Below are 14,383 nucleotides of genomic sequence, written 5' to 3'. Positions count from 1 at the left end.
CATCCACGGTGGGACATTCCCCAGTGCCACCGCCTTCCACTTGTGCTGCAAGTGACACTGAGGGGACCCCCGGGGTTGGTGTCACCCCCTGTGAATAAAGTGCCACCCGCTGGTGTCACCTCGTGGGCGCCATTCCGGGAGATCCGTGGGGCCGGGACCCTCCTGGTGGGGTGGGACCGTCCTTTTGGGGTCAGAACTCTCTTTTTTGGGGTCAGGGCCGTTTGGGAGAGAACCAAACGCGCCGGGGAGCGCCCCAAAACCGCCCCAAAACCCGCCCCAAACCTGCAGGGAACCGCCCCAAAATAAACGGGAACCGCCCCAAACCTGCAGGGAACTGCCCCAAAACAAACAGGAACCACCCCAAAATAAATGGGAACCGCCCCAAAATAAACGGGAACCGCCCCAGACCTGCAGGGAACCGCCCCAAACCTGCAGGGAACCGCCCCAAAATAAACAGGAACCGCCCCAAACCTGCAGGGAACCACCCCAAAACAAGAACCGCCCCAAAATAAATGGGAACCGCCCCAAAACCAACAGGAACCGCCCCAAAACCCGCCCCAAAAGCGCCGGGAACCGCCCCAAAACCAGGAACCGCCCCAAAACAAACAGGAACCGCCCCAAAACAAACAGGAACCGCCCCAAAACAAACAGGAACCGCCCCAAAACAAACAGGAACCGCCCCAAAACAAACAGGAACCGCCCCAAAAGCGCCAGGAACCGCCCCAAAAGCGCTGAGAATCCCCCAAAACTGCCGGGAATTGCCCCAAAACCGCTGAGAATCGCTCCAGACTGGCCCCAAAACTGCTGGGAAACCCCAAAGTGTCCCAAACTGGCCCAAAACTGAGGGGAATTGCCTCAAAACCTCCAGGATCACCCCAAAACTGACGGGAATTGCCCCAGAACTGACGGGAATTGCCCCAGAACTGCGCCCCAAACCTGCCCCAGAATGGGGTGGGCTGATCCCAAAACTGGGGAATCAGGGGATGGAAAATTTGGGATGAAAATCTGGGAAAATGGGGCTGATCCCAAAACTGGGCTTCAAAATCTGGGATAAAATAATGGGAAAATGGGGTTGAGTTCATCACTGGGGCATCAGGGATTGAGAATTTGGGATGAAAATTTGGGAATTTGGGGCTCAGCCATCCCTGGGAATATTTCTCCCACTCCCATCTTTGGGATTCAGCATCTCCTTCCCAAATATCCCCCCCAAAAAAAAAAACAACCCAACCCACGAATTTTTTGGAAAAAAAAAATTGGTTTTACATCACTTAAATAACTCTAACCCAGGTTTTTAGGACAGGAAAAAAAAATAAAAACCCCAAGACCAGGCAATGACAAGAACATCTTTATAGGAATCAAAATTAATTTAAACCAGGCGAAATAAATTAAAACATTAAATATTAACTTTCAGTGCAACATATACAGAAGACATGAGAGTAACCATGACTTTAAAAAAAAAAAAAACAAACCCCAAAACAACCCCAAAAACAACCCCAAAACAGAGGGAAAAGCTCCACAAGGGTTGGTTACTAAGGGGAAATTAAGGTTGTGCCTCCAGCCCGAGGAGGTTTCCTGGGATTTAAATTCATCTATTATTAATAAAAAGCTGGGATTTGTCCCCAAAAATAAGCCAGGGTCGGGGGGTTTTTTCCTGTAGAAAAATAAATCCCCATCCTGGCGGGGGTTTGGGTTAAAATCCCAAATATCTGGGTTTGAAAAATCCCGGGAAAAGGCCCCAAAAGTCGAGGGAAAACCCAGGAAAACGGCGGGAAAAGGGGAAAACGCCCCAAAAAGGACCCGAAGCGGAGCAGGGGGAGGGGACGGTCCTGGGGGGTCCCCAGGTGTCCCCAGGTGTCCCCGGGGCTGTCACACACCTGTGGGGACGGGAATGGCAGCGGTTACAGACCTGGCTGTCACCTGTGTCCTGTGTCCCCCACCTGTCCCACGTGTCCCCTCACCTGTCCCAGGTGTCCCCAGGTGTCCCCTCACCTGTCCCTTGTGTCCCATGTCCCTCCCCTGTCCCAGGTGTCCCCTGTGTCCCTCACCTTTCCCCTGTGTCCCAGGTGTCCCCAGGTGTCTCTCACCTGTCTCACGTGTCCCCTGTGTTCCCAGGTGTCCCCTCACCTGTCCCAGGTGTCCCCAGGTGTCCCCTCACCTGTCCCTTGTGTCCCATGTCCCTCCCCTGTCCCAGGTGTCCCCTGTGTCCCTCACCTTTCCCCTGTGTCCCACGTGTCCCCAGGTGTCCCTCACCTGTCTCAGGTGTCCCCCACCTGTCCCTGTGTCCCTCCCCTATCCCAGGTGTCCCCGGTGTCCCTCACCTGTCTCGCTGTGGCAGCAGGACCCTCCCCCTGTGAGCAGCCCCCCGGTTTCTCCTGTCACCCCCAGGTGTCCCCGGTGTCCCCAGTGTCCCATGGATGTCCCCAGTGTCCCCAGGTGTCTCTCACCTGTCCCTTGTGTCCCATGTCCCTCCCCTGTCCCAGGTGTCCCCTGTGTCCCTCACCTATCCCCTATGTCCCCAGTGTCCCCAGGTGTCTCTCACCTGTCCTCTCACCTGTCCCTTGTGTCCCATGTCCCTCCCCTCCCTGTGTCCCTCACCTATCCCCTATGTCCCCAGTGTCCCCAGTGTCCCTCACCTGTCTCGCTGTGGCAGCAGGACCCTCCCCCTGTGAGCAGCCCCCCTGGTGTCCCCGGTGTCCCATGGATGTCCCCAGTGTCCCCGGTGTCCCTCACCTGTCTCGCTGTGGCAGCAGGACGCTCCCCCCTTCAGCAGCCCCCCCGGTTTCTCAGGGCTGGCTCCGGGCTCGCGGCACCTCCCGGGACAGGGCCAGGGCCAGGGCCAGGGCCAGCGCTTCCGCAGGCGACAGCAGCTGGGGACAACAGGGACATGGGTGAGACAGGGATTGTGACAGGGACATGGGTGGGACAGGGACAGGGACATGGGGACAGGGACAGGGTCAGGGAATGGAGACAGGGGCGGGGAATGGGGACAGGGATTGTGACAGGGAAGGGACAGGGACATGGGGACAGGGACAAGGAATGGGGACAGGGACAGGGACATGGGGACAGGGACAGGAACCAAGTCAGAGAGGGGGTCAGGGACGAGGACACAGGAATGGGGACAGGGATTGTGACAGGGAATGGGGACAGCAACACAGGGACAGGGACACAGGGACAGGAACCAGGTCAGAGATGGGGTCAGGCATGGGGACAGGGATGAGGACACAGGAATGGGGATAAGGACACAGGAATGGGGACACACGGACAGGGAAGGGGGACACAAGGACAGGAACCAGATTGGAGATGGGGTCAGTGACAGGGATGGGGATGAGGATGAGGACACAGGAATGGGGACAGGGATGGGGATGAGGACACAGGGACAGGACCCAGGTCGGAGAGGAACCAGTCGGAGATGGGGTCAGTGACAGGGATGGGGACAAGGATGAGGACACAGGAATGGGGACAGGGACGGGGATGAGGACACAGGGACAGGGACACAGGGACAGGACCCAGGTCAGAGGTGGGGTCAGGCATGGGGACAGGGCCAGGTGGGGTCCCCTGCCCCGGGCTGTCCCCAGGCCCCCCGGTGGCACTCACTGCACCAGGACGCAGACGGTGACGAGCAGCGCCGAGGCCACCACGGCCACCACGAGCAGGGCTGTGATGGTCTGCTTCTTCTGGGTGGCGGCCACCACGGCCAGCAGGTCAGCGTGCTCACAGCGCGTCCCCACGTACCCCGAGTGGCACCTGGGGACACACGGGGACACACGGGGACACATGGGGACACACAGCAGGTCAGCGTGTCCCCACGTACCCCGAGTGGCACCTGGGGACACACGGGGACACACAGCAGGTCAGCCCGGAGTTTTGGTCTCCCCAGGACACCAAACCTGGAGTTTTGGGATCACTGGGACAACAACTATGGAGTTTTGGGGTTTTGGGATTTGGGAGACTCACACACTGGTGGGTTTCCCCTGACCCCACAGCCACTGGGACAACAACTATGGAGTTTTGGGGTTTTGGGATTTTGGAGACTCACACACTGGTGGGTTTCTCCTGACCCCATAATTTTTGGGTTTTGGGGTTTCCCAGGAATTTGGGGCACTCACACGCAGGCGGGTTTCCCCTGACCCCACAGTTTTGGGGTCAGTTTTGGGGTCAATTTTGGGGTCAGTTTGTGGCACTCACACGCAGGCGGGTTTCCCCTGACCCCACAGTTTTGGGGTCAGTTTTGGGGTCAGTTTTGGGGTCAGTTTTGGGGTCAGTTTTTAGGGCACTCACACGCAGGCGGGTTTCTCCTCCTGCACCAGAAAGCGGCACGTGCCGTGGAAGCAGAACTGCCGGTGCGAGTCGGGGCACTCGTTGAAGTGTGACCTCACGGCCGCCGCCACCGGGGCTGGGGAAACCGGGGCAAAAAAAGGGGATTTGGGGAAAGCCCCAAAAATGGGGAACAGCCCCGGCCCTACAGCCCTGGGATGGGCTGGGGTGGGGGAAAGGGTGGCAGCACCCTGGGGGTGACAGCAGGGACACGGGCTGGGCTCCCTCCCACCCCAAAAGGAGATTTCCCATCCCAAAAGGGAGATACCCCACCCCAAAGGCGAGCAGAGCTGCTTTAGGGTTCATTTTGGGATCGCCGTGCAGCCACCCCAAAGATCCCAGCCTCGAGAATCCCTCAGGAATTTCCTACAGAGCTCAAAAGGGACGAGGAGGAGGAGGAGGAGGAGGGGGGAGCCCAGCCCTGCTCCTGGTTCCCATTAAACCCCACAAAACCCCCCTGGTTTGAATTATCCCCAGAGGGAATTTCCTGCTGGGACTGTTTGGGATCGAGGCACTTCCGACCCAGCCCCGGCTCCCGGGCTGGATTTATGGCAGCCCCAAAGGGGGGGAAAGCCTGGGATGGGATCGGGGTGTCCCCGTGTCCCCAGAGCTGGGAGGAGCCACCCTGGGGTGTCCCCAGCTCTGAGGAGGTTTTTAGGGGTTCTTGGGGGCTGGAAACCCTTTCCTTGTAGGGAAACCCTTTCTTTTGGGGCCAAAATCTGTCCTTATGGGTCCAGAAACCCTTTGTTTTTGGGGGCAGAACCCCTTTTTTTGGAGGCCAGAACCCCTTTTTTTTGGGATGAGAACCCCCTTTTTTGGGGCCAGGAAACCATTCCCAGTTTTCCCCTCAGAGATCCCACGCAGGGCCCCGAAACCCCCTGAAGAGGGGGGTGGGACACCAGGAATCCCCCAAATTCCCCCAGAATCCACTCACCGCTCCGGCCGGCCGTGCTGTTGTCCAGCGCGTGGCACGCGGCCAGCAGGACACCTGGGGAGGGACACCGGGGTCAGCCACGCCCCGAGCCCAAAAAAAAACCCAAAAAAAAACCCCAGGGGGGGATTTAGGGTCGCCAAAACCGCCCCCGGATTTTTAAGGAAAACGCGGGAATTTTGAGGAAATTTTTAAGGGAAAAATCTCCAAGATTTTAATGGAAAAATCTCAATATTTTCAAGGAGAAATCTCAATATTTTCAAGGAGAAATCTCAACATTTTCAAGGAAAAATCTCCAAGATTCTTAAGGAAAAATCTCCAAGATTCTTAAGGAAAAATCTCAAAATTTTAAAGGAAAAATCTCCAGGATTTTAAAGCAAAAATCTCCAGGATTTTTAAGGAAAACGCACAAATGACTCCCCACAAGTGACCCCTTGGAAATCTTTAAGGAAAAAATTAAGGAAAAATCTCCAAGATTCTTAAGGAAAAATCTCCAAGATTCTTAAGGAAAAATCTCCAGGATTTTTAAGGCAAATGCATGAATGACTCCTCACAAGTGACTCCTTGGAGATCTTTAAGGAAAATGAGATCTTTAAGGAAAAATCTCCAGGATTTTAAAGGAAAACACACAATTCCCTGTGGGGGTGGAATTAAGGGGTCCTGGCAGGAACGACCCCCCAAGTGACCCCTTGGAGGGGACAGAGTGGGACCCCCTGGCCAGGAGCGATCCCAGGGCACGGAGCCACCTGGGATTGACCGATTTCCCGGGATTTTCCCAGCATTGACCGATTTCCCGGGATTTTCCCCCGTTTCCCACAAGGTTTGGATCCGACGGCGCGGAAACGGCGGCGGGAGGGAGACGGAGCCTGGGGCGGCACATCCTGCAGATCCCGGCGCCTCCGGAGCTTCAGGGATCCCCCCAGGGATCCTCCACAGCTTCAGGGATCCACCCAGGGATCCACCAGATCCTCAGGGATCCACACAGGGCCTCGGGGATCCACCTGAGCTCCAGGGATCCAGGGGATCCAGTCAAGGTTTGGATCCGACGGCGCGGAAACGGCGGCGGGAGGGAGACGGAGCCTGGGGCGGCACATCCTGCAGATCCCGGCGCCTCTGGAGCTTCAGGGATCCACCACGGGGCCCTCCACAGCTTCAGGGATCCACACAGGGATCCACCAGATCATCAGGGATCCACACAGGGCCTCGGGATCCACCTGAGCTCCAGGGATCCAGGATCCACCCAGGGATCCACCACAGGATCCACCGGATCCCCAGGGATCCACCCAGGGTTTTGGGCATCCATCCCAGCTTCAGGGATCCTCCACAGCCTCAGGGATCCAACACAAGTTCAGGGATCCACCCAGGGCTTCGGGGATCCAACACAAATCCAGGGATCCACCACAGCTCCAAGAACCCACTGCAGCTTCAGGGATCCTCCATAAATCCAGGGATCCACCCAGGGCTTTGAGGATCCACTGGAGCTTCAAGGACCCACCATGGCCTCAGGGATCTGCCATGGATCAGGGATCCACGGGAGCTCCAGGGATCCTCCACAAATCCAGGGATCTACCAGGGCTTCGGGGATCCACCTTGGCTTTGGAGATCCTCCCTGGCTCCCCCGCAGACCTCGGGGTGCTCCTCCCGTGGAGGCTCCATCAGCAATCCGGTCTGATCCCAACCTTTCCCATTCCTCCCAGCTCGGGGCTTCGTCCGGTCTGGGGTTTTTGGGAAACGCGCCTCCACCCCGGGGATTGTGGGGAGCGGCTCATCCTGGTGGGATCCATCTCCGTGGGGATCCTGCTTCTGAGTGGGCATCCATCCCTGGGCATTCCCGTGGGATCTGCGGGCATCCATCCCTGGGCATTCCCGTGGGATCAGTGGGCATCCATCCCTGTGGATATTCCAGTCCTGAGGGGGCACCCATTCCTTGGCATTCCAGTCCTGAGTGGGCATCCATCCCCTGGGCATTTGGGGGGCATCCACCCCCTTGGCATTCCGGTTCTGGGTGGGCATCCACGGCACCCATTCCTTGGCATTCCAGTCCTGAGTGGGCATCCATCCCCTGGCCATTTGGGGGGCATTCATCCCCTTGGCATTCCGGCTGCTCCGTTCTCCTTCCCAGCTCCTCTCCGTGGGCAGGTGGCCAGCCCAGCACTCATCCCCGATCCCACGCAGAGTTTCCCAAAACCTCGGGAAGTTTTCCATGCCAGGGCCAGCCTGGGCACACCGGACACCTCCGGGACCCTCGGACAATCCACGCTGGAGCGGCGCCGTGGGGCTGAGCCATCGCCACCCCCGCTGGCTCTCCCAGCCCATCCCACCCCGTTCCTCGGGGATCTCTCCCTCCGGAGGGCTCCCCAGCCTCCCCATCCCGCGAATTCCCGGCTCGCTTCTCCCCGCGGCGCGCTGGGCTCCTTCCAAAATTCCCCCCGGCTCCGATCCCCGCTGGGCTGCAGGAGCGGGAGCGGAGCGTCCCTTCCCTTCCCTTCCCTTCCCTTCCCTTCCCTTCCCTTCCCTTCCCTTCCCCGCCGGGGCTCCGATCCCACCGGGATCCCGCCCGGGCTGGGAATCGCCGGGATCGGGGAACGGCGGCTCAGCCCCGCCAAGGCAAGCACCGGAGAGAGCCGGAGCCACGGGAGAGAACGGGACACGGGAGGAGGGATGAGCCTCGGGAGGAGGGACACGGTGCTGGAGCCACCGGGGAAAGAACAGGACCGGGACACGGTGCTGGAGGCACCGAGGGAGGAACGGGACCGGGACCGGGACACGGTGCTGGAGCCCCGGGGGAGCAGCGGGACCGGGACCGGGACGCGGCGCGGCAGCAGCTGGAGCGGGGCCAAGCGCAGCCGCTTTCCCGGAGCGCCGCTTTCCCGGCGGGACACCGGACCCGCGGCTGGGTGACAGCGGCGGGGACAGCGGGACAAAGCCAGCCGGGCTGCGGCCGTCCGCACCGGGATCGTTCATTCCCTGCTTCCCCCGGAGCATCCCCGCTCCCGCCCGGAGCGCCCCCGCGCTCCCACCCTCCGCCACTCCAATTAGCCCCCAGCCCTAATTAGCCGCCCTAATTAAGCGCCTGACCGCGGCCGTACTCACGCGTCGCGGCGAGGGCGCCGTTCCCACAGGGAGCGAACTTCGGGAGCGCCCGCGCGGGGCAATTTTACGGGAATTTTACGGGAATTTTACGGGGTTCTCACCGCGTGCCCGCGATTCACGGAGCCGACCCCCAGCGCTCCCCCCCCGAGCCCCCCGAGCGCCGCTGCCCCCGGGGAGCCCCGGGCCGGGCGCAGCCGGGACCACCGGGACCCAACCCGGGATCCATCCCCCGGACCCCCCGGGCACCGCGCGGGACCCCCGCGACCCACCCCGCGACCCACCCGGGCACTGTGCGGGAACCCCCGGTACCCACACTCGGGACCCTCCGGGACCGCCCGGACACCCTCCGGCACGACCCACCCCCGGGACCACCCGGATCCCTCCCCGGTACCCCCCGGGACACCCTGGGACCCACCCCCGGGATCATCCGGGACCCAACCCCGGGATCATCCGGGACCCCTCCCCGCACACCCCGCGGCACCACCTGGGCGACCCCTCGGGAAACTCCCCCGAACACCGGCGACTCCGCCCCCTGGGACCACCCGGGACCACCCGCGCTGGGATCGTCCAGACTCACCCGGGGACCCCCGCCCCCTCTCATGGGAACCCCCCCCGAGGTTCTCCCAACGCCCCCAGGCCCTCAGCCCTGGGCCCACCCAGACCCCCAGACCACAGAGCCCATGGACCCTCCAAGACCCCTTGGACCTGCCACCCACAGACCCCATCAATCCCTCGGGACCCCCAAGTCCTCCTGGGACCCCCAAACCTCCCCTACACCGGCTCCGAGTGTCCCCGGGACCCCCATGGTCCCCCCGGTGCCACCCATGGGGGGACCCAGCCCCGAGTGTCCCCAGGGGATCCCCCACACCCTCCCAGGCTGAATTTTGGGTTGGGGTCACCCTGTGTCACCCACATGGGGAGCCCTTGGCCCCAGCTCAGTGCCACCCCCATGTCCCCCCATGGAGGGGGGGCCAGGAGCGACCAGGGCCCCCCATGTCCCTCCCTGCCCCCCCCGTGAGTCCCGGATTGCCAAACCCCTGCCAGCACATCCTGTGTCACCCTCAGCTGCTGCTGATCCCAGCCTTGGTCATCCCCAAATCTGCAGGGCCACCACCCCGCTGATCCCGGCCTCGGTCACCCCAAAACCTGCTGATCCCGGCCTCGGTCACCCCAAAACCTGCTGACCCCAGCCTCAGTCACCCCAAAACCCACAGGGCACCCCACCAATCCCAGGCTTGATCATCCCAAAATCCCAAAACCTCCAGGGTTCTCATCCTGCTGATCCCACACTCGGTCATCCCAATCCGACCAACCCAAACCTGGCCATGGTGACCCAAACCTGGCAGGGTGACCCAAATCCAGCCAGTGATGACCCAAACCTGGCAGTGGCCAGCACGTCCCCCATTACCCCTGAGGATCACCCCTGAGGACCCCAGCTCTGACCCATGCAAGCCCCCGGGTGTGGGGCCAGGGGGGTTTTGAGGAGGTCCGTGCTGCGCTGTGTCCCCCCCCCGCCCCCTCGGTCACCCCAAAACCTGCTGATCCCGGCCTCGGTCACCCCAAAACCTGCTGACCCCAGCCTCAGTCACCCCAAAACCCACAGGGCACCCCACCAATCCCAGGCTTGATCATCCCAAAATCCCAAAACCTCCAGGGTTCTCATCCTGCTGATCCCACACTCGGTCATCCCAATCCGACCAACCCAAACCTGGCCATGGTGACCCAAACCTGGCAGGGTGACCCAAATCCAGCCAGTGATGACCCAAACCTGGCAGTGGCCAGCACGTCCCCCATTACCCCTGAGGATCACCCCTGAGGACCCCAGCTCTGACCCACGGAAGCCCCCGGGTGTGGGGCCAGGGGGGTTTTGAGGAGGTCCGTGCTGCGCTGTGTCCCCACCCCTCCCCGTGTCCCCCAGCGTGTCCCCCTCCGTGTCACCTGGAGTGTCCCCTGGTGTGTCTCCTGGCATGTCCCCTCCCATGTCACCCCTCTTTTCCCTTCCCGTGTCACCCCTCCGTGTCCCCTCCTGTGTCCCCTGCGTGTCCCTCCCCGTGTCCCCCCGTGGGAGCCGCTCGCAGCCGCGGGGGCCCGGCCCTGCCCTGCCCGTTCCCGTTCCCGCTCCCGTTCCCGTTCCCGTTCCCCTCCGCTCCCAGGTGATAGCATCTCCCCGGCACATGAAAGCGCCTCTTTGAAGGGGCTGCAGCCGGCTCCTCCCGGCGCCGCCGAGCCCGGACCGCGGCTCCCCCGGGAACAGCGGCTCCCAAAATCCCAAAATCCCAAAATCCCACCGCAGGGACCGCCCGGGGCTGCGCGCCCCTCCAGGGGTCCCGCGGCATTCCCACCCCGCAGGGCTCGTCCCAAAGTGCGCTGGAATGTGATCCCAGAACCTGAACATCCCAGAACCTGAACATCCCAAAACGTGAACCTCCCAAAATCCAAGATCCCAGTGCCCTGACCATCCCAAAATCCCACAGCCTGGGCCAGGTGGGAATGGCAACGGCTCAAAAAACATTCCTGGTCCCCACCGGCATTCCCGACCTCAAAAAACTTTCCTGACCCCAAAACACATTCTCAACCCCCAAAAAATGTTCCTGACCCCCAAAAACATTTCTGACCCCTCACAAACATTCCCAGCCTCAAAAAACCTTTCCTAATCCCAAACCTGATCCCAAAAAACTTTCCTGACCCCAAAACACATTCCCGGCCCCAAAACCCCTTCCTGACCCCCAGCTCCTCCCAGGAGTTCCAGGGCTCCCAGTCCCTTTTCCCAAGGGAAACCACAACCCCAAACCGAGGGGTTATTTTGGGATTACACTAATAAATAATAATTAAATTGGGGTTTTTTAATTGTTCCTGCCCCGGGAGCCTCCGGCTGTTGGGTTTTCCTCTTGGGATTGCTCTTTGTTTGTGGTTTCCACCGGGTTTGGGATTAAAGGGTCATTCCAGGGGGGAAATCTGGGATAAATCCATCGATTTAGGGCAAATCCCTGAAAAAGGGGCATAACCCCTTCTCCTTCATCCCCTGTTCCGTCCCCTCTCCCGGGGTGGGAAATCCTGAGGGATTTTTGGGCTGGAATGTGGCACCTTGTGCCCTTCCATGCAGGAAACAGTGGGAAAACCCACCCAAAATATGGGATTTTGGGATTTATCCAGGCTGGAGGGCAACGCTGCAGTGAATGGGAAAACCTGCCCAAAATATGGGATTTTGGGATTTGGGGATTTTGGGATTTATCCAGATTGGAGAGCAGACGTCAGTCAATAGGAAAACCCACCCAAAAAATGGGATTTTGGGATTTATCCAGGCTGGAATGTGGCACTTTGGGCCCTTCCATGTAGGAGACAGTGGGAAAACCCACCCAAAAAATGGGATTTTGGGATTTATCCAGGCTGGAGAGCAGACCTCATTCAATAGGAAATCCCACCCAAAAAATGGGATTTTGGGATTTATCCAGGCTGGAGGGCGACGCTGCAGTTAATGGGAAAAACGCACACACAAAATGGGATTTTGGGATTTATCCAGGCTGGAAAGCGTTACTGCAGACCCCAGTAAATGGGAAAACCCACCCAAAAAAATGGGATTTTGGGATTTAGGGACTGCCAAACACCCTCCTTGCCCCCATGGAGACGACTCCAACTCCCTGAGAATATTCCCCTTGATCCGCATCCTCACCCCTCTCACTCTGCCACGATTAAAAACCCCCTGATTTTTCCAACGTGGCGACGAGAAAAAAAACCCTGAAAAAAGCAGGAAAAATCCCCCAAACCCGCGGGAACAAGGGCGCTGTGTGCTCGTGTCCGGCAGGAATCCTCCGGCCGCCTGTTGATCTTGGACGGGGCCGGTGAAAATGAGGCCGAGGGAAAACACGGCTCGGGCTCCCCCCGGCCCTTCCCGGGGCTCGCACAATCCCAAACTGTCGCCGCCGGGATGGGTTTGGCTCCTCGGCGGGGCCTGGAGCCGATCAGGAGGCGGCGGGCGGGGAGTGGGGGGAGAAATCCCGCGTTATTCCCAGCGGCAGGAATTCTGCTGGCTCGGAACCCCGCGGTGGTCCCGTTCCTGCTGCCCCAGCCCGAATTTTGGGGGTCTGACCCATCCCGGGGCTGTTTTGGCAGGGCAGCACCTCTGACATTTCCCTCATCCCAAAATTTGGGGGTCTGACCCATCCTGGGAGGGCAGCACTCCTGATATCTTTCCCATCCCAAATTTTGGGGGTCTGACCCCATCCTGGGAAGGCAGCACTCCTGATATCTTCCCCATCCCAAATTTTGGGGTTCTGGCTCATCCTGGGCCTGTTTTGGGATGGGCAGCACCTCCAGCATTTCCCCCACCCCACTAAAAGTGGGGCTTTATTGGGAATTTTTTCCTGGCTTTATCTCACAGCTCCTGTTTTTCCGCCGCCTTAAAAAGGCTCTTTCATAGCTGGGATTTTCCCCGTGAATGTCCATTTTATTCCATTTTTTTTCCCTTTCTTCCTTTCCCAAACAGCTCCTCGGGGGTTTTCTCCCTTCCCACCCCTTTCCCCCGCTCCCCCTTTTCTGTTTATGTCCCGTTTTTTTGCCGAAAGCCTCCATAAATAAAGGATTTTGGAGCTCTCCGAGCCTGGCCACTGACAGGGCTTTGTTGGCCGCGGGAATGCCGGCGGCTCCGGGCTGGCAGCTCCCGGGAAAATGTCAATATTGGATCACTTAGCACCACATTATTTTATTTGTGTTTTTATCCCTCTCCGGCAGCAGGGATAAGCACGTCCCGGAGCCAGCGGGAATTCCCAGCGGGAATGCGGGAGAGGGGCTGATCCCGCGCCGGGCACGACCCCGCGGTGGCTCTGGCAGGTCCTGCCGTGGTCACGACCCGCTGGTGGCTCTGGCAGGTCCCTCTGCCAGGTGTTCTGGGGTTTCCCGGCTCTCCGCGGTCACGGGAAGCGGACACTGGGATCATTGAGCCGCGGCGACCGGAGCCCCGAGAGCACCCGGGCGGCTGCACGTCCAGCTGTGCCCTCAGGAACCCCGGAGCCCCGCTCCAGCCCTCCTCCTCCTCCTCCTCGGCATCCCTCCTGGGCTTTGTGTGGGACCCCAAACCCGCATTCCAGTTCTCCTCCTCCTATTCCTCAGGATCCTTCCAGGATTTTTGATGGGACCCCAAACCCACATTCCAGTTCTCCTCCTCCTTCTCCTTGGGATCCTTCCAGGATTTTTGATAGGACCCCAAACCCACATTCCAGTTCTCCTCCTATTCCTCAGGATCCTTCCAGTTTTGTGGTGGGACCCCAAACCCACATTCCAGTTCTCAGAACAACTTCCCAGCTCAGGTGGGATGTCCCTGATGTCCATCCCAGGTGTCCAGGGTTCTGTCCTGGGACCCCAAGTCCTTGGGACACGCTCGTGGCTCAGGTGGGATATCCCTGATGTCCATCCCAGGTGTCCAGGGCTTTGTCCTGGGACCCCAAACCCACACCCCAAGTTCTCAGGACATGGTCATGGCTCAGGTGGATGTCCCCACACCCATCCCAGGTGTCCAGGGTTCTGTTCCAGGACCCCAAACCCACACCCCAGTTCTCGGGACACCCTCCCGGCTCAGGTGGGTGTCCCCACACCCGTGCCCGCTGTCCAGGCTCGGCTCCCCGTGTCCCTCCTCCCTCCCTCCCGGGGCAGGCCCGCGGTGTCCGGCCGGGACAAAGCCCCGGAAGGCGGCGGTGGAACAGAGGCGCTCAGTGCGCGGCCCTGCCCGGGCGGTCACAATGCTGGCGCTGTCCCCAAGCGGGATCTGTTTGTCCCCGTGCCGCCTGTTTGTCCTGCGCTCCCATTGTGCGCCCGCGGGAGCTGAGTCAGCGCCGCGGCCCCGCGCCCCACGCGCGACCGCCCGGGAATCCGCGGGCACGGGGGCGCGGGCACCTGGGGGGACATCGGGACATTGGGGGGCACTGACACCTGGGGGGACATCGGGACATTGGGGGGCATCGGCACCTGGGGGGACATCGGGACACTGGGGGGCATTGGCACCTGGGGGGGAAACTGGGATATTGAGGGGGCATTGGCACCTGGAGGTGGCAT

General features: G+C 60.3%; 2 protein-coding genes across 2 annotated transcripts; one reads left to right on the top strand and one right to left on the bottom strand.

Moving 5' to 3' along the window:
- Window positions 1–702: 702 nt before the first annotated feature.
- Window positions 703–6,027, bottom strand: TGFA (transforming growth factor alpha). The gene is made up of 6 exons (XM_039702670.1): window positions 6,003–6,027; window positions 5,249–5,302; window positions 4,279–4,393; window positions 3,595–3,744; window positions 2,731–2,867; window positions 703–1,874 (listed from the first exon to the last, which is right to left on the bottom strand). Exons 1-6 carry the CDS (start codon window positions 6,025–6,027, stop codon window positions 1,867–1,869), a joined length of 489 nt encoding a protein of 162 aa, XP_039558604.1. The 3' UTR covers window positions 703–1,866.
- A 443-nt stretch (window positions 6,028–6,470) lies between these two features.
- Window positions 6,471–7,910, top strand: LOC120499157 (basic proline-rich protein-like). The gene is made up of 2 exons (XM_039702669.1): window positions 6,471–7,262; window positions 7,331–7,910. The coding sequence occupies exons 1-2, from the start codon at window positions 6,742–6,744 to the stop codon at window positions 7,908–7,910; spliced, it is 1,101 nt and encodes a 366-aa protein (XP_039558603.1). The 5' UTR covers window positions 6,471–6,741.
- Window positions 7,911–14,383: the final 6,473 nt, after the last annotated feature.

This window comes from Passer montanus, unplaced genomic scaffold (genome assembly GCF_014805655.1).
Source record: "Passer montanus isolate IOZ18808 unplaced genomic scaffold, ASM1480565v1 scaffold158, whole genome shotgun sequence".
Classification (NCBI taxonomy): domain Eukaryota; kingdom Metazoa; phylum Chordata; class Aves; order Passeriformes; family Passeridae; genus Passer; species Passer montanus.
This window is presented reverse-complemented; position numbering and strand designations above follow the sequence as displayed.

Bases quoted from the DNA above. Each gene is read 5' to 3' on its own strand.
- TGFA (XM_039702670.1), bottom strand. From the start codon at position 6,027: ATGCTGGGAAAATCCCGGGAAATCG. The intron at 5,303-6,002 runs GTCAATCCCAGG...GTCCCTCCCCAG, and splicing joins GGGAAAATCCCGGGAAATCG to GTGTCCTGCTGGCCGCGTGC. The intron at 4,394-5,248 runs GTGAGTGGATTC...CGGTTTCCCCAG, and splicing joins CAGCACGGCCGGCCGGAGCG to CCCCGGTGGCGGCGGCCGTG.
- LOC120499157 (XM_039702669.1), top strand. From the start codon at position 6,742: ATGGCCTCAGGGATCTGCCATGGATCAGGGATCCACGGGAGCTCCAGG. The intron at 7,263-7,330 runs GGCACCCATTCC...GGGGGCATTCAT, and splicing joins GGTTCTGGGTGGGCATCCAC to CCCCTTGGCATTCCGGCTGC.